A 22,540-nucleotide genomic window follows, 5' to 3' on the forward strand; every position below is an offset into this window, starting at 1 on the left:
CTGTGATGCAGAGGGTCAAAGTTGACCCTCATAGAGCATTATGGGGCGAATCGAACTTCCGGGAAAGTTTGCCTTCGCCGGCGAAGGCGAACCACCCTGGGTTCGCCTGGAACCGTTCGCCGGCGAACACGTTCGGCCCATCTCTATTTAACGGTAACCTTAATTCCCTCCAAAACTGGAATTGTTACTTTGCTCTACTTGGTAAGAAACTGGGTTTATTGAAACCTTGCATTTTACACTTGAATGCACATTCCTTCTATGCTCACTTGCAATGACTCATACTTTATCTACTCATTTAGACTTAACATGTCCAGTTAAGTGAATTTAATCTACTACAGATGCATGTGCATACACACTGTATATGCAATTCCTATTTATAGTATATGTGGCAATGGGACGCAGCTGTTTTGCTATACAGTACTAGTGGTACATTATTTGGATTCTCAAAGTTTACTTTATTGTTTTCTAAAGCAGGAGAATAATCCCATAGTATTTAACTTATAAGAACTTCTCTCTGGCTGAGCCCGCACTGATTACCTCAGTGCCCATACTTCCTGAGCTCATGTGCTAGATATAAAAGGAACCTGAGGATCAGGGCCGGTTTAAGCAACAATGGGGCCCCAGGGCAAAATAATCCTGCCCCCCCCCCCCCCCAACATATACCCCGGAACAAAAATCGGCATTAGGGGACCTTTTTTGCAGCTGGTATAGTCAGGGTGTGAAGTCCAAATCGGTCGGAGCTCCACATTCTGGCTATCCCAGCCTGCATGGGGGACAAGGGGTTAAAAAGTTTCAGGAGGGGGGACCCGGACCCCACATAATTAAAAAAAAAAAAAAAATGCCCACACTCTAAACATAAAAAAAAAATTGGGAAAATAGGAAAAAATGCCAGGGATCTTCATACAGCCATATTGCGGCTGTACAGCGATCCCTGGCCAAAGCGCTGCGGCTACGTATAGACCCCCTGGAAACCCCGTCAGGAAATTTATTGCGCTTTCGTTTGATGCATGTAAAATTACACTACTGTTCGGTTTGCTACTAAAAGTTACATTTACCGCATTTAAAAGTATACTTTTTTCCTTCGAAACTTTAAAATCGATTTTCTCAAAAACTATAATGTCTTTTTGAAAAATTGTTTTTTCCTCTTATTCCTAATGATCTCCTTAACATGTCCTGCAAATTTAGGGTTTCTAGCATTTAAGGTGGATTTGCTATTAACCATTAAAGTCGGCAGGTTTTTAAATGTGTATTTTTTTTCCTTTGAAACTTTAAAATCGATTTTCTCAAAAACTATATAAGGCCGATTTGAAAAAAAAATGTTTTCCTCTTGTAGCCACTGGGGGCCCCTACAAGCTCTGGGGCCCTGGGGCAGCTGCCTCCTTTGCCTCTATGGTAGCGCCGGCCCTGCTGAGGATAGGGTGATATGGAGGCTGCCATTTGTAACTCACCTCCCCCGAGATCAGTGGCAGCCATTCTACTTCCTGTCCCCGAGGCTCTGCATCCCTCCGGTTAGATCGCTGTTTGTCTTCATGACAACAGATGGTGATCTCACTTCAGGGTTACAGCGCCACCCGGAGGGAGAACTGCAGCACTGGATCCCAGTGGCAGGGAGGTGAGTAAGTGCAGGGAGCTTCTGCTAGCTCTCTAGCAGCATGATTTTTTCCCCTAGTTTTAGGGTCTGAAAGCATGCAAAAAAATTGCACCGCTTTTAGACCCTAAAATCTGGAAATAATCATACTGCCAGGGAGGTTGAGACAATACCAGTTCCCTGGCACCCCTGCTAATTATTCTGGCCTCAGAAGTGTCTGAATCACCCACCTGAAACAAGCATGTGGCTAACCCAGCCAGACTTCAATCAGAGCACCTGATCTGCATGCTTGTTCGGGGTCTATGGGTAAAAGTATTAGAGACACAGAATTAGCAGGACATCCAGGCAAGTTGCATTGTTTAAACAGAATTAAATGTCAGTCTCCAATATCCCTCTCACTTCATGTTCCCTTTACGTGCATGATTGGTAGTGGCAGCAGAGTGCAGAGACAAGCTGTACTTCCCTGTTCCTGATGACTGTTGCTACACCCCTGCATATAGCAAAACAGGGTTTTGTAGAAAAAATCTGTTAGGCGGCAAAACTTTGCAACCCTCATTTAGGTCATAGAAGTGCTCAGTAAGGTTTGTTAAAAGAATAGTAAAATAGTGGTCTTTGACAGCAGATACCCGCACAAACCCTAAGAGGGATTTTTTAAATAAATCCCATTGGTCTAGGAATCATTACAGATACATTCTTGGCGTGGTTGTTGATCCAATATGTTATTAGCACCTATTAGCAGACAACTTTTACAAAATTGAGTTTCTTCTACCTCAATAAATTAACCACTGAGCCACTGTATTGCTAAAACTAATCCTAAAGAAAACTTTTCTGGAGCCCCATATTCTTATGTTGGGTTTAATGGTTGCAAATCTCAAAAATTTCAATCAAAAATTTGTATATATTTCTAGAAAAAGTACAAAATTTTATTTCAGCGTTTAACTCCAATTCATTACGGAAAAAAATATATTGACTGTATTGGACTCCTAAAGGAAGAGGGTGGGAACTCAATGATGGATGACCATGGTAAGGCGGAGTTATTAAATGCTTTCTTTGCTTCTGTCTTCACAAGGTAAACATCACTGTTGCAAATTAAAAATGCAGAAGAGTCTCAATCTTCCAATTGTCATATTAAATAATTGACGTAGGAAGATGTAAAGGCAAGACTAAATGTAACGATCGGTGTCAGCACACAGAGAGAATCTGATTATTGATGATCTGCAGAATCATCAACAATACAGATGTATACCTGATTATGGATGATCTGCAGAATCACCAATAATACAAGTATGACTAACCTCTGGACACCTAATAAAGTGTAAGTGTTTGGTGTAAGTAACTGTAGGCTATCTCCCGTGAGGCGGGAGATACAGGCAGCTTAACCAAGAACCATCTGAGGGGCAGGTGGCCCTGGGAAGTGCAGGAACTATCCACTAGAGAGAGGGAATAGAGAGGACCTGGCAACCAGGGATATCTGGAGATTAGATATAGACTGTACTGCAGCCAGGGGACTCCAGGAGAAGAGGCCACTGGCTGCTAACAGGCCGGACTCCCTGAGGAGCAGGAGTCCTAGTTGCAACTGACACTTGGTGGAATTGTGTCACTGCTAGTACAGAGAGACTGAGCACTCAAGGAGTGAGTGACATCCTGGAAGGTCGGGCAGGCCAGGTCGGCAACACACGAGCAGATAAAGTACAGAGACAGAAGGCTGATTCGGTAACCGGGAACAGGCAGGGTCTGGCAACGGGAAGGCAGATATGCAGGGGTACCGAATCAGAAGGCAATAGAGAGGTCGACAGAGCAAATAGTCATAACAGAAATAGAGCAGAGTCCTAGTCTGGGGTGTGAGGTCCGTGGTCTCGACACCCAGGAACTAGTCTAAAGTATAACACAGCAATGACACAGTAATCCTAAGCTTGGGTGTGAGGTCCTGGATCACAACACCCCAGAACTGGTCTAAAGTATAACACAGCAATGACACAGTAATCCTAAGCTTGGGTGTGAGGTCCTTGGTCACAACACCCCGGAACTGGTCTAAAGTATAACACAAGCGTAATCTGGGTAAGTGTGAATTCCCAGGTCCACCTGGTTCTAACACACTGTGGGATCTGACTATGGTCTGAGTGCTCACACGTATGTATTCGCAACAGCAGACAACTTGAGACTGACCAGCGAGATCTATATATAGTGAAGCGCTCCTCAGCGCCACCCAGCTCTCTTCAGCCAATCAAAGCCTGCGCTGGGATCAGCTGATCAACCTGATCAACTGATCCCTCTCCTACTGGCATAAAGGTCCTGCCTCCCAACGCGCGCACGCGTAGCTCTCCATCTGTGTGCACTGGAAGGCTCAGAGAAACCAGACGCATGCTGCTGTGCGGAAACCGCCGGTCTGAACGCAGAGACAGCCGCCCCGCTGTCAGACCGCGCGGCGGCATCTCCGCAATCCATTACACTAAATAATATAAAAATAGACAAGGCACCTGGCCTGGATGGCATACATCCTCGGGTCCTAAGGGAATTAAGTTCAGTTATTTATTTATTGTATTTATAAAGTGCCAACATATTACGCAGCGCTGGACATTAGTTTAGGTTACAGAAAATATTTAGGGGTGACATACAGCAAAATGACAGTACATGAATACAAGAAAGACCAGATCATGCAGCACAGTATGAGTACAAGGTAATACTTAGTCAGTCACTGGATGGGAGCATGGAGATTAGGCAAGTTAGGTTCACTCAGATGCATAGCATGGGTTCACTGTAATGAAGGTGCATGATCAGGTAGGACACAAAAGGAGGAGGACCCTGCCCAATGGCTTACAATCCAGTGGGAGAGGTAAGGACATGAAAGGTAGGGGACCAGAGTTCAGCTGTGGGTTTAGAGCACTTGTGAGGGGTAGTAGGCCAGAGTGAAAAGGTGAGTTTTGAGTGCTTTCTTGAAGATGTTGAAGGAGGGGGCTGCCCTAATGGGTCTCCACCTGGAAGTCCTGGAGGCGAACATGGGACTGGGTGATGCGGGGGGCGGTTAGGCTAAGTTCATTGGAAGAGCGGAGTGAGCGGCTTGGTGTGTACCTCTGAGTAGGATCGGAAATGTAGGTTGGACAGGTTTTGTGGACAGATTTGTAGGTCAGACACAGTATCTTGAATCTGATTCTGGACTGGATAGGAAGCCAGTGGAGGGATTCAAGGAGGGGATCCACCGTGGTGGAGCGATGGGAGCAGTGGATAATTCTTGCTGCCGCATTCATGATGGACTGCAGTGGGGCTGTTCGGGTCATAGGGAGACCAGACAGCAGGGCATTGCAGTAGTCAAGGCGGGAAATTATGAGGGTATGGATGAGGAGTTTGGTGGTGGCAGAGGTCAGGAAAGGGTGAATCTTATAGATGTTACGAAGGTGGAAGTTGCAGGACTTTGTGAGGTTTTGGATGTGGGGAGTGAAGGAGAGTGCAGAGTCCAGGGTGACACCCAGACAGCGGGCGAATGGTAGTGTGGTTAACAGTGAAATGCACATCTGGGAGGTTCATGGATGGCCGAGGTGGGAAGATCATAAATTCCGTTTTGTCTAGATTTAGTTTCAGGAACCTAGCGGACATCCAGGAGGAGATGGCTGATAGGCAGGAGAAGACCTTGTCCATGGTAGTGGTGGATATGTCAGGGGTGTGGAGGTAGACCTGGGCATCATCTGCATACAAATGATAGTTAAAACCCATGGAGGAGATAACCTTGCCAATGGAGGATGTGTATAGGGTGAATAGTAGGGGACCAAGGACAGAACCTTGGGGGACTCCCACCGAAAGGTGGTTGGGGGTGGACGAGGACTCATTGAAGGCGGTCGTAAAGGAGCGGTTGGAGAGATAGGATGAAAGCCAGGACAGGGCGAGACCTTGAATGCCCATGGACTGGAGGGACTGGAGGAGTAGGGGATGATCTACTGTGTCAAAAGCTGCTGAAAGGTCAAGGAGGAGGAGAATGGAGTATTTACCTTCAGCTTTAGCTAAGGCAAGGTCATTGACCACCATGGTGAGAGCACTTTCGGTTGAGTGGGCAGGCCGAATTCCAGATTGCAGTGGGTCTAGCAGTGAGTTGGCATTGAGGTACTGGGTCAGGCGTTTGTGAACCAGACGCTCAAGGAGTTTTGAGGCAAAAGGGAGGAGGGAGATAGAATGGTAGTTGGAGGGTAGCGAGGGGTCGAGGGAGGGTTTCTTGAGCAGGGGTAGTACAATGGCCTGCTTGAAGTCTGAGGGGAAGGTGCCCGTGGATAGGGAGAGGTTGAACAGGGTAGTGAGGACTGGGGCCAATTCCATGAAGTGAGGCTGGAGTAAATCAGAAGGGATGGGGTCAAGGGGGAAAGTAGTGGTATGGGAAGTCTGCAGTAGGTGGTTGACTTCCTCGGTGATAGTAGGAGTGAAGGATGTGAGGGGAGGATATGGTGGAGGAGGAGCTGGTTGGGAGGGGGTGGGAGGTGAAGATTGGAGATTGGATATTTCCTGGCGGAGTTATCGATAAACCCCTTTATTTCTCAGCATCAGCATGGGTTTACTAAAGACAGGTCCTGTTTGACGAACATGCTCAGCTTATATGTGATAATGAACGCTAATGTGGATATTGGGAATGCTGTAGATGTGATATACTTGGACTTTGCAAAGGCCTTTGACACTGTGCCCCACAAAAGTCTGGTGCAAAAGTTGAGGATGCAAGGACTGGGAAAGAATCTGTGTGCATGGATAGGGAACTGGCTAATGGACAGAAAACAAAGAGTTGTGGTCAATGGATCTTATTCAAAATGGGTAACTGTTAGCAGTCGGGTCCTACAGGGGTCAGTACTGAGTCCAGTACTCTTCAATTTATTTATTAATGATCTAGTAGATGCAGTAGAAAACAATGTTGCTATTTTTGCAAATGATACAAAATTGTGCAGAATCAGCAACTCACAGGAAGATAGTGACATATTGCAACATGATCTGGATAGGATGGCTATATGGGCACAAATATGGCAGATGAAATTTAATGTTGAAAAAAGTCACGCATTTTGGTCATACCAATGGTCTAGCCCTATACAAAATAAACAGGATACAGATGAGAACATCAAACTTGGAAACTTGGACTTAGGAGTACTCATCGACAACAAGTTAAATAATCATATTCAATGCCAAGCCGCTGCAGCTAAAGCTAATAAAATTTTAGGATGCATTAAAAGGGAAATAAAAACTCGAGTTGCTAGCATAATATTGCCCCTGTTTAACTCTCTAGTAAGGCTACATCTGTAATATGGAATTCAGTTCTGGGCACCGCATTACAGGAAAGATATTGCAGTTTTAGAGCAGGTGCAAAGACGAGCAAGAAAATTGATACGAGGGATGGAAGGTCTCACTTACCAAGAAAGGTTGGATAAACTGGGTTTATTTAGTCTGGAGAAAAGAAGCCTTAGATGGGATCTAATTAACGTATAAATACATCAGAGGGCAATATAAAAAGCTTGGTGGATGAGCTTTTTATCCCTAGGTTTTCACAAAGGACTAGAGGAGGATATGATCTGCACATGGAGGAAACGATTTTTAGACATTTATTTAGCAAAGGGTTCTTTACAGTAAAAATCATTAAGATGTGGAATGCATTGCCACAGGAAGTAGTTATGGTAAATTCTATATCTGCATTTAAAGGAAGCTTAGATGCTTTCCTTGTGTTGAAAGACATCCATGGGTATAATTACTAGGTTATGCCCAGTGGTGTTGATCCGGGGATTTTATCCAATTGCCATCTAGAGTCAGGAAGGAATTTTTTCCCTTTTGGGGCTAATTGGACCATGCCTTGTAAGGGTTTTTCGCGTTCCTCTGGATCAACAGGAATATGAAAGGGAGCAGGCTGGTGTTGTACTTTATTGTCTGGTTGAACTCGATGGGTGTATGTCTTTTTTTCAACCCAAATTACTACAGTGGGATGCGAAAGTTTGGGCAACCTTGTTAAGTGTCATGATTTTCCTGTATAAATTGTTGGTTGTTACGATAAAAAATGTCAGTTAAATATATTATATAGGAGACACACACAGTGATGTTTGAGAAGTGAAATTAAGTTTATTGGATTTACAGAAAGTGCGCAATAATTGTTTAAATAAAATTAGACAGGTGCATACATTTGGGCACTGTTGTCATTTTATTGATTCCAAAACCTTTAGGACTAATTATTAGAACTCAAATTGGCTTGGTAAGCTCAGTGACCCCTGACCTACATACACAGGTGAATCCAATTATGAGAAAGAGTATTTAAGGGGGTCAGTTATACGTTTCCCTCTTTTAATTTTCTCTGAAGAATAGCAACATGGGGGTCTCAAAACAACTCTCAAATGACCTGAAGACAAAGCTTGTTTACCATCATGGTTTAGGGGAAGGATACAGAAAGCTGTCTCATAGATTTCAGCTGTCTGTTTCCACAGTTAGGTACATATTGAGGAAATGAAAGACCACAGGCTCAGTTCAAGTTAAGGCTCGAAGTGGCAGATTAAGAAAAATCTCAGATAAACAGAAGTGACGAATGGTAAGATTCAACCCACAAAACAGCACCAAAGACCAACAACATCATCTTGCTGCAGATGGAGTTTCTGTGCATCGTACAACCATTCGGCACACTTTATACAAGGAGATGCTGTATGCAAGAGTGATGCAGAGGAAGTCTTTTCTCCGCCCACAGCACAAACAGAGCCACTTGAGGTATGCTAAAGCACATTTGAATAAGCCAGTTTCATTTTGGAATAAGTTGCTGTGGACTGATGAAACTAAAATTGAGTTATACGGAAAAACAACACAGCATTCCAAGAAAAACACCTGTTACCTACAGTAAAATATGGTGGTGGTTCCATCATGCTGTGGGGCCAGTGCAAGGACTGGGAATCTTGTCAAAGTTGAGGGACGCATGGATTCCACACGGTACCAGCAGATTCTGGAGACCAATGTCCAGGAATCAGTGACAAAGCTGAAGCTGCGCCAGGACTGGATCTTTCATCAAGGCAACGACCCTAAACACTGCTCAAAATCCACTCATGCAGAGGAACAAACACAACGTCCTGGAATGGCCATCTCAGTCCCCAGACCTGAATAGAATTGAAAATCTGTGCTGTCCATGCTCGGAAGCCATCAAACCTGAATGAACTAGAGATTTTTTGTAAAGAGGAATGGTCCAAAATACCTACAACCAGAATTGAGACTCTCATTGTAACCTACAGGAAGTGTTTAGAGGATGTAATTTCTGCAAAAGGAGGATCTATTAAATATTGATTGTATTTCTTTTTTTGTGGTGCCTAAATGTATGCACTTGCCTGATTGTTTTTAAACAATTATTGCACACTTTCTGTAAATCCAACAAACTTCATTTCACTTCTCCAATATCACTGTGTGTGTCTCCTATATGATATATTTAACTGGCATTTTTTTATCGTAACAACCAATGGTTTACACAGGAAAATCATCACAATTAACAAGGTTGCCCAACCTTTCGCATCCCACTGTATGTATAATACATCCTATTTCATGTAGATTTTCATGTCAAAAATCCTAAGTAAACCTAATGAGTGCAAAATGTTTAAAAACTGCTTGGCAGTAGATATTTGTGTCTAGGACAAATTGACTGGCAGGGAAAGGGCTAAAGGTGAGCACACACTATGAGATTAGTGGTAAATACCAATATCTTGCCGATACCAATCTATTAACTGTTAAACCACTCTGCACCATTACATATTACATATGATTTCAGCATCGATTTCAGCATGTCTAATATTGATCTTACTGCTGTAGCTACAACTTCAAGCTCAATATGAATAAAATGCAGCTCTGGTTCCAAAGGTTTGTAGTTGAACTCTGGGGGAGGTCAAGTTATTGGATCCTTTTTATCTGAGGTTGTGGGAGGTGCAATCTTTCGGGTAGGTATCCTTGGTTGAAATAAATCAAGTTTTACACTGTTACATTACTGCTATTCATTCAGCTTCCACATAGAGAAATGATGACCTATTGCACTTTTAATCACCATTCACCACCCGCCTATCAGAAGTGTTTGCACAGACACACAAAAGTTTTAAGCACTATGCATACAACCCTGTCGGCACACTTTGCCACAGGGTCATGGCATAGCACTGCAAACGCAAAGGTCAGGTGTAAAACCGGCCTTAAAGTTATAAACAGCATGGACTACAACTAATTCTAATGGAAGTTTTATTATTTTTCACAGCCCTCACAGTGTTAAAACCCTTTCAACAGCTTCAAATTACAACACTTTTTCTCCAACGTAAAAAGGTTCTTTTAAGTGTTCTACAGCTTACTTTTTACCAGATGTTGTGTTTGAGACATTCATATAAATACACAAAGTGATTAGATCCGCCTTCATAGTCTCATCTCAAGGGTAGATGCATTTACGTCAGCTAGCCTTACGTCATAGCTTATGTTCTCCATGTCCATTATTAGGCTTGGTGGCCTGTCCTGCACCCTCTCCAGTTCCCGAATATGCTTTTTGTGGACAGATGTCCAGAAAGAAGTGCAGGACTATTTCTGGTCATGTTGGCGCCCAAGGCAAGGTAAGGCCCTAATGAATAGGAAGTCTGAAGCCTACAGTAATTGGCTTCACAGACACAAATGACAATTTGATAGGTTAGATCAAAAAATTGTTTCGCAAAACAAGTCTTTAAATGATATAGGCCAGATACACCTCACAGGCTCAAACTCACTCAACTAACATAACAAATCCTTCCCGGAAATGTTAAGAGAGGTGTGTGCCGCATTATAAATAAATTATACTGTTAGTGTAAAGCCTGTGCCTTTACAGGTTGGAATATTGTCCTGGAAATCCAAAAGTAACAATCAATACAGATCAAATAATTATAGCTTAATTATCTTATGAACAATACCTAACATTCATTGCTATGCTATTCAGGCAATCTATGTAATGCTAATAAGTAGTGCCCATTTAGGTGTTAAAATGACCCTTCATCTATGTCTTAATAGCACTAGCAGTTGTGCATAAAATTGCATAAAGCACAGTCTGCTTACAATAGCTTTTTGGTGCCCCTTCAAGCAGGCTGCACCTGCCTGTTTTGTCTTTGCCTAAAAGCAGCCCTTATTAAGTGCATATTAAAGGTATTGTTATGACTGGCTCTATAGCTTTAATTAGTGTTGCATACGAACAATAAAGTGCAGATCCAATGCTGATCACAATTTTGATACAGGCAATAAATAGAAATACTTTTCGTATGTTTATGTGCTAAATATGAAGGAGACAGCTGTAGGCGCCAGAGGGTGCACGGCCTTATGACCGTTTCGCGTGGTGTGAACCTAGCTTCTTCCAAGGCCTTGTGTGCACCTAATTCGCAAGGCGGCCTTTTGTGAACACACGTTGCAAGGTGCATGGGCAGCGTAGTATGTCTGGGTTGGAAGTCACCAAGCCGGACCCACAGAATGAGCAGGATTACTGGAAAACGGAGGAAGACACAGGGCCACGAGAGGTGTGATAAACCTATGAACACCGCCCCACACGCACACGGGGCATCAATTTGTAGATTTTTTTAGAACTTAGGTATCCTTTAAGTATTACCAAACAAAAGTGATTCTTGCACTCAAACCAACAGGACAAATCCCAGGTTGTGATGCTCCAGACGAAATTTTTTGGTGCAGCTAAACTCTTGGGAGTTTGTGTCAAAATCAAAGTAAAATCAAATAAAATTCAAAGCTGTAAAAGTTCTACTTACAAGAATAAAAGCAAATGATCGCATATCAAAAGGATCTGTAAATGGGTCCCCTTTCCTCAATGCAGTTGCCTGTCTTCAGAGAGTCCATGAGATCGGACACCGCTCTGCTGGCCACGGCCCGGACATTTCCAGATCATTTTGATATGCGATAATTTGCTTTTAATCCTGTAAGTCGAACTTATACAGCCTTGAATAAATACCTTGACAATTTTTTTTTACTATGGAGCACTCTGATTTTATTTAGATTTTTATCCTTTAAGTATTAACCTACCTTAGCAATTGAAGCCCATAGTCAATGAACAGCTTAAAAGCTAATTTTTGCATTCTTTCCAAGCACTTTATCAGCAACCAAAAAAAAAAAAACACAGTGGAAGGTGAATGCTCTAAATAAAAGTGTGCCCTAGATAAATCTATTTCCAGTTAGCAATGAATGTATCTATGATAATAATTTCCAAGCTGGCTGTTCTGTGTGTGTCCTTCCGGCCCGCACATGCCCCCTCCTGGCCTGACCTGCTTTGACTGGCTGTGGCGTTGTGTCCAGCTGCCCTGGACATGCCCCCTCCTGCCTCACCCTGATTGCTCAGGGCACTGATTAAATGGACTGCATAGTGGGAGTTTGGCAGGATAGTGCGTAAAGCATGCAAGGTCTGGCAAGAGGGCGCATGCAACTTCTGGTTAGATGGAGCGCACACACCTGCTCTGTGCATCGAGGCGCCAACCACCAGCTAGTGTGTAATACTGTCTGTCCATGTGTTCACATACATACAGTATGATATTAAAGAATAAACCGAAGAAAGGCTTTAAAAATATTGATATTTGAAAAACCAACTATGTCCCCAAAGCCTAATGTGTAAATGATGGTCCTCTGATCTTGGAGGCATGCTGGTTAGTAAGCTTTACCGCCTCCAGTGATGGTCAAACCTTGCTTGGTAGCTTTGTATAGAGTAAGTAAGGGTTAACTACCCTTATTATTAGTGCAACATTATTATTGAAAGTGAGAACATACAGCTCTGTACAATAAATAGTGGGTGCCAATGACAAAGACCAACTATGACACAGTAGTTTCCCAGGAGAGCTTGCAGTCTACTAGTTGTGAGAACATCAAACAAGTAAACAAATGGAACTGTAGCTAATACAACTTAAAGAACTAAAAGAGAAGAGATGGACAGGCAGGTTTCACTATGACTAAGGAGCGATTGTGAGGCTCCGATAGGGCGTGAGCTATTTGTGCCATGTTCAGCATATTTAATCGTCAATAAAGATTAGACTTCTATTGCATCGAATGAGCGGATCCCTCCTTTTCCTGTTATTAATGGCGTGAGCGGTGAATACCTTTTTTTCTACAAAGTAAACAAATGGAACTGTAGTTAAAGGGATACTGTAGGAGGGTCAGGGGAAAATGAGTTGAACTTACCCGGGGCTTCTAATGGTCCCCCACAGACATCCTGTGCCTGCGCAGCCACTCACCGATGCTCCGGCCCCGCCTGCGGTTCACTTCTGGAATTTCAGACTTTAAAGTCTGAAAACCACTGCGCCTGCGTTGCCGTGTCCTCGATCCCACTAATGTCACCAAGAGTCCACAGCGCAGGCCCAGTATGGTCTGTGTCTGTGCAGTACACTCCTGGTGACATCAGCGGGAGTGAGGACATGGCAACGCAGGCGCAGTGGTTTTCTGACTTTAAAGTCAGAAATTCCAGAAGTGAACTGGAGGCGGGGCCGGAGCATCGGTGAGTGGCTGCGCCAACACAGGATGTCTGCGGGGGACCATTAGAAGCCCCGGGTAAGTTCAACTCATTTTCCCCCGACCCCCCTACAGTATCCCTTTAATACAAATTAAAGAACTAAAAGATAAGAGATGGACAGGCAGGTTTGAAGATGTGCATTTTTTAGAGATTATTTAATTGTGTGAAACAAAGGAGCGAGCCTAATGGAAGGAGGAAAGCCATTCCAGAGAGCTCAGGCAGCCCTAGAGAAGTGTTGAGGCCATGCCTGGTCATGAGTGTGAAAGTTGTCTGAAAATCACTGGAGGAGCAGAAATGATTTTTAAAGTATATACTGTGTAGGTTGAGAGATATAAGTGGACAGGAGCAGTAGTGTGACTTTAGAGCAAAGCACAGTAGCTTGATTTTGGCCCAGAGGTAAATGGAAGCAAGTGTAGAGATCTGCATAGGGGAGTTTCAGGTGAGGAGCGGTGAGACGGATAGATACAGTGGTGTTTAAAATGTGTGAAACCTTTAATATTAAATGTAACCCTTATATTTATAAATGTGACCTAAAACATCATCCTATTTTCAAACAAGTCTTAAAAATAATTTCTATATTTGATCAGTGCGCTCCTCAATAGATATTCTAAATATTAATAAATCTTAATAAATCTCTGTCTGGTCGGATCGCTATTTTTCAATTGTGTGTGTCACACTACGTACAAATTTCTATTCTATGGAAACAGCGCTCAACAACCCACATTAATACACAAAATTCCACATTTAAAAAGTCCACAACACCCTCAATAGGTGTGATCCACAGGTATCCAGTTAATAGTCCAACCAATAAATCTTCATATACAGTTCTTAGCAGTAATGATATATTCTCACCGGAACAATAGGCCAACCACTAACGATTAGCAATCGCGTTTTTGGACCATGCCAGCACACGAACTTCTCCACTGATATAGGACTCCTCAGATGTGTGTATACATGTCCTAAAAAAGAGAGACACAGCAATAGTGTGATACCGTTTACAGAGCATACACTATCCAGCACCACCAGTGCTCCCACTCCACTCACGGGTCACCCTAAAGTGCCTCCACCAGCTATGCACTCAAGCCTCTCACAGATAATATGGCCAACCCTTCACAGACCAGCAGCTCTAGCTTGTTGTGATGACTTTCTCTTGTGTCAGCAAAGAAATGATCTAGGGCTCAAACAGGTGTACCATAGCGTAATTCCATTTAATAAAATATATTAAAAAGAGCAAGTGCACTTACAAACATCCAGTTAAAATGCGCATATAAAACAATCCTCGAGGTGATCCAGCGTCTGACCGGCTCCTACAGCGCCGCCCGACTAGTTTCGTCACTTGGACTCATCAGGAGCTCCTGATGAGTCCAAGTGACGAAACTAGTCGGGCGGCGCTGTAGGAGCCGGTCAGACGCTGGATCACCTCGAGGATTGTTTTATATGCGCATTTTAACTGGATGTTTGTAAGTGCACTTGCTCTTTTTAATATATTTTATTAAATGGAATTACGCTATGGTACACCTGTTTGAGCCCTAGATCATTTCTTTGCTGACACAAGAGAAAGTCATCACAACAAGCTAGAGCTGCTGGTCTGTGAAGGGTCGGCCATATTATCTGGTGAGAGGCTTGAGTGCATAGCTGGTGGAGGCACTTTAGGGTGACCCGTGAGTGGAGTGGGAGCACTGGTGGTGCTGGATAGTGTATGCTCTGTAAACGGTATCACACTATTGCTGTGTCTCTCTTTTTTATGACATGTATACACACATCTGAGGAGTCCTATATCAGTGGAGAAGTTCGTGTGCTGGCATGGTCCAAAAACGCGATTGCTAATCGTTAGTGGTTGGCCTATTGTTCCGGTGAGAATATATCATTACTGCTATGAACTGTATATGAAGATTTATTGGTTGGACTATTATAATCCAATAATAATAATAATCCAAACATTTGTATAGCGCTTTTCTCCTGTCGGACTCAAAGCGCTCAAGAGCTGCAGCCACAGGGATGCGCTCAAGAGGCCACCCTGCAGTGTTAGGGAGTCTTGCCTTGAACTCCTTACTGAATAGGTACTTGACCTAGCCAGGATTCAAACCCTGGTCTCCCATGTCAAAGGCAGAGCCCTTAACCGGTACACTATCCAGCCAGGTATCCAGCCACTGGATACCTGTGGATCACACCTATTGAGGGTGTTGTGGACTTTTTAAATGTGGAATTTTGTGTATTAATGTGGGTTATTGAGCGCTGTTTCCATAGAATAGAAAGTCTTAAAAATAGAAGAGAACCTAGCTAAACAAATGATACCGAAATGATTGTATTTGGTCATGCACTTCGTACTGGGCACCACAATAAACCTTCACAGATGTTCTAATTTATGCTGACTTTATAGTAATGATAATAATGATAACAATAATACCATAATACTAACATCTGTATATCGCTTTTCTCCTGTCGGACTCAAAGCGCTTCATAGCTGCAGCCACTAAGGGTGCGCTCATTAGGTCACTCTGCAAGGTTAGGGAGTCCTGCTCAAGGACTCCATACTTAATAGGTACAGGTTTGAGACAATGTAATTATGTTTGATTTATTGCTGTCACCGTCATTGCTGGAAAGATTTACCCACTTCATATGAGTACATTTTAAAAAAAACTAAATACAGACACAATACAGCAATAATAAAGAAAATGTGGTTCTATTCCTTTTCCATACTACACAAAACCAAAATAAACATTTTGGCTAGAGTTGGGCTTCCTTTGGAAGCAGGAAATTTGGGTGCCCACTAGCAGGGGAAGTTTGGGTGCCGCCATACCACCATGTAATTATGAGCAAGGGGGAACATTTGGGCATCCGCAATGCCCAATACATATAGGGAGTTGCCTCTGACTCCTGATATTGGGATATCACCTCCTTGGTGATAATTACGATGAGCTCCTTAGGTGGCGCTCAAAAATTGACTTATTTTGTGTGTTTTCACCAACGGCAAGGATGGCTAAGGTCAGGCGCGGGGGGATTTGTGGCGGCGGGGATGGTTAAGATTAGCTATTGGGGGGGGGGGGGGGGGGGGGTTGTGGCAGTGGAGACAGTTAAGGTTAGCCGTGGGGGAAAAAGAGTTCAGGATAGGCATTGGGGGGAGGGTAGGTTTGCAGGGGCAGGGACAGTTAAGTTTAGCAATGAGGGAGGAAGGCTTAAGGTTAAGCGTGGGTGGGTGGGGGGGGGGATTTGTGGTGGCAGGGACAGTTAAGGTTAACCGTGGGGGGGTTGCAGCGTTGAGAATGGTTAAGGAGGAAGGGTGTGCAGTGGTGGGGATGGTTAAGGTTAGCTGTGGGGGAGGTGTTGCGGTTACAGTTAAATTTAGCCATGGGAGGGAAGGGAGTCGGTGCAGAGGTGGGGGTGTTGAGGTGGGGGGTTAAGGTGTTAGCCAGTGAGGAGGGGGTAGTTAATGTTAGGCATCAGAGGGTTCAGTGTGAGAATAGGTTTAGCTTTAGTAAAATATCAGTATGCAAACTTTTTTATGAACTGTAACTAGGATGTATATTTGGAGTTGGGCATATATTTCAAGCATTCTCAAAAATCCTGAAAAATCATGCTAGGGCTTATTTTTGGGGTAGGTCTTCTTTTCAGGGAAATGCAGTGGTGCACATATGGCTGTGCCGCGGTGCCAGCGCACGAGGGCCCCTCGCGTTCTGCTCCTTGAGGGGCCCATTCAGTTTCGCCAGTTTTTTGTTTTGTTTTAACTTTTAAAAAAAATTTTTTATCACTTTTTCCCCCAGGGGGCCCGACTGCAATCCTCCTACTCCCTCACCTCGGCGGGCCCCCCTCCTATTATGAGCGGTGGAGGAGCGGCGGTTACAGCAAGGCTTTGGTGGAGTAATCAGACACTAGAGATCCAGCCTCCCAGTCTTCGCTGTCTCCTCTGTATGCCGCTCGCACTGATTCCTGGTTTAGTGCGAGCGGCATACAGAGGAGACAGTGTGGATTGGGAGGCTGGACCTCTATCATTTGCTTTACCCGGCCGGAGCCTTGCTCTATCTGCCGCTCTTCCGCCACCCATAAAAGGAGGGGGGACCCCCAGGTGAGGCAGTGAGGGTAGGAGTCGGGTACCCCACCCTCACTAAGCTACCTGTCTGCCTACCCTACCACCCAGCTACCTAACTGCCCACCCGGCTACCTATTTGCCTACCCTCCCACCCGGCTACCTATTTGCCTACCCTGCCACCCAGCTACCTAACTGCCCACCCGGCTACCTATCTGCTTACCCTGCCACCCAGCTACCTTACTGCCCACCCAGCTATCTATCTGTCTACCCTCCCACCCGGGTACCTATCTGCCTACCTTCCCACATGGCTACCTATCTGCCCACCCTGCCACCCGTCTACCTATCTGCCCACCCGGCTACCTCTCTGCCCACCCTGCCACCCGGCTACTTCTCTGCCCACCCTGCCACTGCCTTGTCTTCCCAGTGCACCTCCTGCCTCCTAGCTCACTCACCCTCTGTACTAGGTTCCAGCCAGGTAGTCTAGATTGCAGACTGCACCATCTTTGCCTAGATTCATTTGCATTTGCTCCAGTCAGCTCCACACTTCAGTCAGAAACATCTGATTTGCATGCTTGATCAGGGTCTATAGCTAAATGTAATAGAGGCAGAGAATCAGAAGAACAGCCGAGCAATATGCATTGTTTAAAAGGAAATAAATATGTCAACCTCCATATCCCTCTCACCTCAGTTGTGCTTTCAAGTATAAAAGACAGAGCCTGTCATGGCATGCACTGTCTTGATGCAGGATTGGGGTTACGTTTTGCTTTTTTTCAGTAAGTAAAAAAGCATGTATTACTTACAAGCAGATTATCTGTACCTGGAAGCTGGGCTTGTGTATGTCTTTCTGTACACATTACAGAGAGCGCAGGTTTCTACTGTTTAATTTGCATTGCCTCTCCCCTTCTCCCCACACCCAGCCTTTTCATCAACTGGAAGTCTGTGCTATATGAGCTAATAATCACCATGCAAATACTTACAAATTACATAAGGAAGTGCTATGAAACTGAGCTGTCATTGTAATGTTTTTGTTGCTGGAATGCCAAGTTTAACTTGTGTCTGTTTTACATTATATACTGTACATCAGTTTTGTCTGCATTCAAATTTTATTTTTTTGCCTGGAGTTATACCTTAGGATTATGCATTCACATGCCTATCTGAAAAGTTTTTTATGTGAGCTCACATGTTTTCTGCTTGTGTTTTACAGGGGATGTTTGTCTTGGGATTACCCTATGCTATTTTACATGGTGGATATCTGGGACTCTTCCTCATTATCTTTGCAGCAGTTGTGTGTTGTTACACAGGAAAGATTCTAATCGCTTGCTTATATGAAGAAAATGAAGATGGGGAAACTGTGAGGGTCAGGGACTCCTACGTGGACATCGCCAATGCCTGCTGTGCACCACGGTTTCCTAAACTCGGAGGAAGGATTGTTAATGTGGCTCAGATTATTGAACTGGTCATGACATGCATCCTCTATGTGGTGGTCAGCGGAAACCTGATGTATAACAGCTTCCCAACCCTACCAATTTCCCAGAAATCCTGGTCAATCATTGCCACGGCTGCACTTTTGCCATGTGCATTTCTCAAAAACCTTAAGGCTGTATCCAAGTTCAGCTTGCTCTGCACAATAGCTCATTTTGTGATTAATGTCCTAGTGATTGCCTACTGTCTGTCCAGAGCTAGAGATTGGGCATGGGACAAAGTCAAGTTTTACATAGATGTGAAAAAATTCCCTATCTCCATAGGTATCATTGTCTTCAGCTACACCTCCCAGATCTTCCTGCCATCCCTGGAGGGCAACATGCAACAACCTAAAGAATTCCACTGCATGATGAACTGGACCCACATTGCCGCTTGCATCCTGAAAGGACTTTTCGCTCTGGTGGCTTATCTAACCTGGGCAGATGAAACTAAGGAGGTCATAACAGACAACCTTCCCTCCACCATCAGGGCAGTAGTCAACCTCTTCTTGGTGTCCAAAGCCTTGCTCTCATACCCACTACCCTTCTTCGCTGCGGTGGAGGTTTTGGAAAAATCTCTCTTCCAGGAAGGAAGCAGAGCTTTCTTCCCCAACTGCTACGGAGGTGATGGAAGAATAAAATCTTGGGGGCTCGCTCTCAGATGTGCCCTAGTCGTTTTTACCTTGCTGATGGCCATCTATGTGCCCCATTTTGCCCTCTTGATGGGTCTCACTGGCAGCCTCACGGGAGCTGGTCTCTGCTTCCTCCTTCCGAGCCTCTTCCATCTTAAGCTTCTTTGGAGGAAGCTCATGTGGCATCATGTCTTTTTTGATGTTTCCATTTTTGTCATTGGCTCCATCTGCAGCATATCTGGTTTTATCCATTCTCTAGAAGGTCTAATCGAAGCCTTTACATATAATATAGAGGATTAAGGCAAAGACAGTGAAGTTGGGCATCAGCATCACTACTAATTATGCATCAGTTTCTACTGACATCCTCATCCTGGCTATCCACATCAGTGCTTTGGCTGCCTGGGGCCATGCCGTCAGCACATTGCTGTTTAATGTGTTGTTGGAAATGCTGGCAGCTAATAAGCTGAAACATGCTTGTGTCATTTTCTATTCCCCCCCAGGAAAAGCTCACACTAAAACAGACCTGTATATGGATCAAAGGGAAATATTTTATTTTTGTTATATTTATTTAAAGCGGAATATAATTTGGATAACTCTATGAATAAATTATGGTGAAAATTTAAATTTTAAAAAATATATATGTAGAGAAAACTATAATTGAATGCAAAGGGAGGTTTATAGTGATCATACTGAAGTAAGAGAGGTTTGCATGTAATTCTATCTCATTGGCCATCCTTTAATTCATATTATTAGGCAAACCACAATGGTCAACCACAAACAATTTTACATGGGCTTTTGATATCAGCAGGCTTTTAGTTCACAGTCACAGTTTGAAATCATAGTTCACAGTTTGAAATCAGTTGATGTCCAGACAAGATTAGCAGATAAACAATTGAGGTCAGACTTTTGTCCAACTGAAGACAAACTGATCAACTGAGGTCAAGCTGACATCAGAACTTATGTGAAACTGATGCTGAACTGATGTCCTCCAAAGCCTATGTACTCTAGACCTAACATTGATTTATTTTCTTTAATATGTTGCCAATTAGATTGAGGGAGAATGGGGCAGATCTTCCAGCCATTGAGCCCACTAGTGTAGTTTTTATGAAAATATCTGGACTGTCCAGGTGTTACAAGCACAAGTCAGCACACATGGGCTGGTTTTATAACAGTGTGTAGAGCAATGACAGGCAGTAACTGACAGCAAACAATTGGATTAGTGTAGTCACCCTAGTCAAAGCCGATTCTGATTGCCTGCAATGGATTATTGCTCTCCATTGCTCTTTTACGCTATACTGTTTTAATCACCTTATAAGTGTCACACTCCACCTTCAAGCTGCAGCTGTGAAGCCCTTTCGATTATGGTGTTCGCCTAAGAGAGAAAACGCACACACACAATGGGTTTGTACAGGGGTGGAAAATCATCATGTGCAGTTTTTTCCAAAGTGCAAGGTTTGTTACCTGTGAGTGTGTGTGTATGTGTGACGTAACTGTGCTCAAAGACAAGTGTATATCCTTAAATTCTATTGTGGTACCTTAATATATTCAACAATAAAGATAAATTCTCATGAGTCCTTTCTTTGTGTCTTGTACCTTGTCAAGCTTTACTGTCAGCATGGCCTATCTGCAAAATGAACAGGTTTCTTACCCATCTAGTGTGCAGTTTATAGGGAGCCAGCCACTGCTGGGCTCATTCGATAATTTAAAGGGAACCTTAACTGAACGGGGGGTAAAGAGTTTTACTTACCTGGGGCTATTACCAGCCCCCTGCAGCAGTCTTGTGCCCTCGGCGCCGCTCTGGAATCCTCTGGTCCCCCGCTGTCACTTAGTTTCGTTTTTGACGACTCACCAGTCGCCGGCCGCCATGCGTATTATTGGACGCATTCACCAATGCAATTAGCGCTATTGCGGACCGCAACGCGTACAACGCGTGCCGCATATCTACGCGTGCGGAATGCGGCAACGCGTATTTTTGTACGCGTTGCGGTCCGCAATAGCGCTAATTGCATTGGTGAATGCGTCCAATAATACGCATGGCGGCCGGCGACTGGTGAGTCGTCAAAAACGAAACTAAGTGACAGCGGGGGACCAGAGGATTCCAGAGCGGCGCCGAGGGCACAAGACTGCTGCAGGGGGCTGGTAATAGCCCCAGGTAAGTAAAACTCTTTACCCCCCGTTCAGTTAAGGTTCCCTTTAAGTATTGTTGGATGTGTATATAAAGCCAGTTCCTAGAAACCTAAAAATTACCTCCCTCCACCAACAAATAAAACTACCCCCCCCCACCCACCCACCACACAAACACACACACACACACACACACACACACACACACACACACACACACACACACACACACACACACACACACACACACACACACACACACACACACACACACACACACAACATCCCTTAGCCTAACCTAGGCTGAGATTTGATAATTCCCCTTACACTTTCTGGGGGTCTTACTGCGTACTGCCCCCTCCCCACCACCACCATAGGCAGCAGAGAGAATTTTAAAGGCCAGCATGACCCCCCCCCCCCATGACCCACAACACACACACACAGTTCTATTTGCAAAATGCTAGGGTCCAATGTGGAGAGGAAGGTTTCCGGCCACCTTAGCTGAAACCCCTACCATAAAGATCATCAGAAAGGTGAGTAAGTGGCAACATGGGCAAAGCTCTCTCCCGTAATGAAAAGTAGGATATGCTGGGCCACTCCAATAAAACTGCCATCACCCTCCTAAAGACCCAAGAGCCAAAGCCAGATTATGTGACTGCTGGACTGTCAATGTGAACTGTGGTGAGTATAGTTTTATATTTTTCAATTAATGTACATTTTTTTGGTGGGGAGTCAGGTAGGATTCCTGAAGTTCCAGCTAGACTCTGTACACTTTGGGCTTGATTCACTAAGACAAATAGCATGCCTTAGCCAAGTTAACACGCCTTATCAGAGATAACACGCTTTATCAAAGTCAAAGTCAACATGCCTTATCAGAGTAGCATAGCGAGCGCTACAAACTTATGGCTGCTAACTGGCAATGATGAGAGCTCCACTTGGCTTGCCCTGAGCCCCTGCGGGTTCGTAACGCTTGCTATGCTACTCTGATAAGGCATGTTAACTTTGATAATGCGTGTTAACTTTGATAAGGCATGTTATATCTGATAAGACGTGTTATATCTGATAAGGCGTGTAAACTCGGATAAGGCATGCTATTTATCTTAGTTAATCAAGCCCGTTGTCTGAGAATAACTCCGGCTTTGACATACAGACATATAAGGCACAATAGAGGATGCAAGTCCACTGGGGCCCCTGGACCCCAGGGACCCACATGGGTCCCTCCTTCAGGTTCTGCATTAGGTCTTA

At 44.2% G+C, this 22,540-nt stretch overlaps 1 protein-coding gene across 2 annotated transcripts in view; it reads left to right on the plus strand.

Moving 5' to 3' along the window:
- Positions 1 to 20,742, plus strand: part of SLC32A1 (solute carrier family 32 member 1) — a 77,513-nt gene extending 56,771 nt beyond the window's left edge. For both annotated transcript variants that reach the window (XM_068262764.1, XM_068262763.1), the window contains exon 3: positions 18,284 to 20,742. In XM_068262764.1, the coding sequence (XP_068118865.1) occupies positions 18,284 to 19,471 (1,188 nt within the window). In that variant the 3' untranslated portion in view covers positions 19,472 to 20,742. The remainder of the gene's footprint in view (positions 1 to 18,283) is intronic.
- Positions 20,743 to 22,540: the final 1,798 nt, after the last annotated feature.

The sequence above is a fragment of the Hyperolius riggenbachi genome, chromosome 12 (assembly GCF_040937935.1).
Source record: "Hyperolius riggenbachi isolate aHypRig1 chromosome 12, aHypRig1.pri, whole genome shotgun sequence".
NCBI lineage: Eukaryota > Metazoa > Chordata > Amphibia > Anura > Hyperoliidae > Hyperolius > Hyperolius riggenbachi.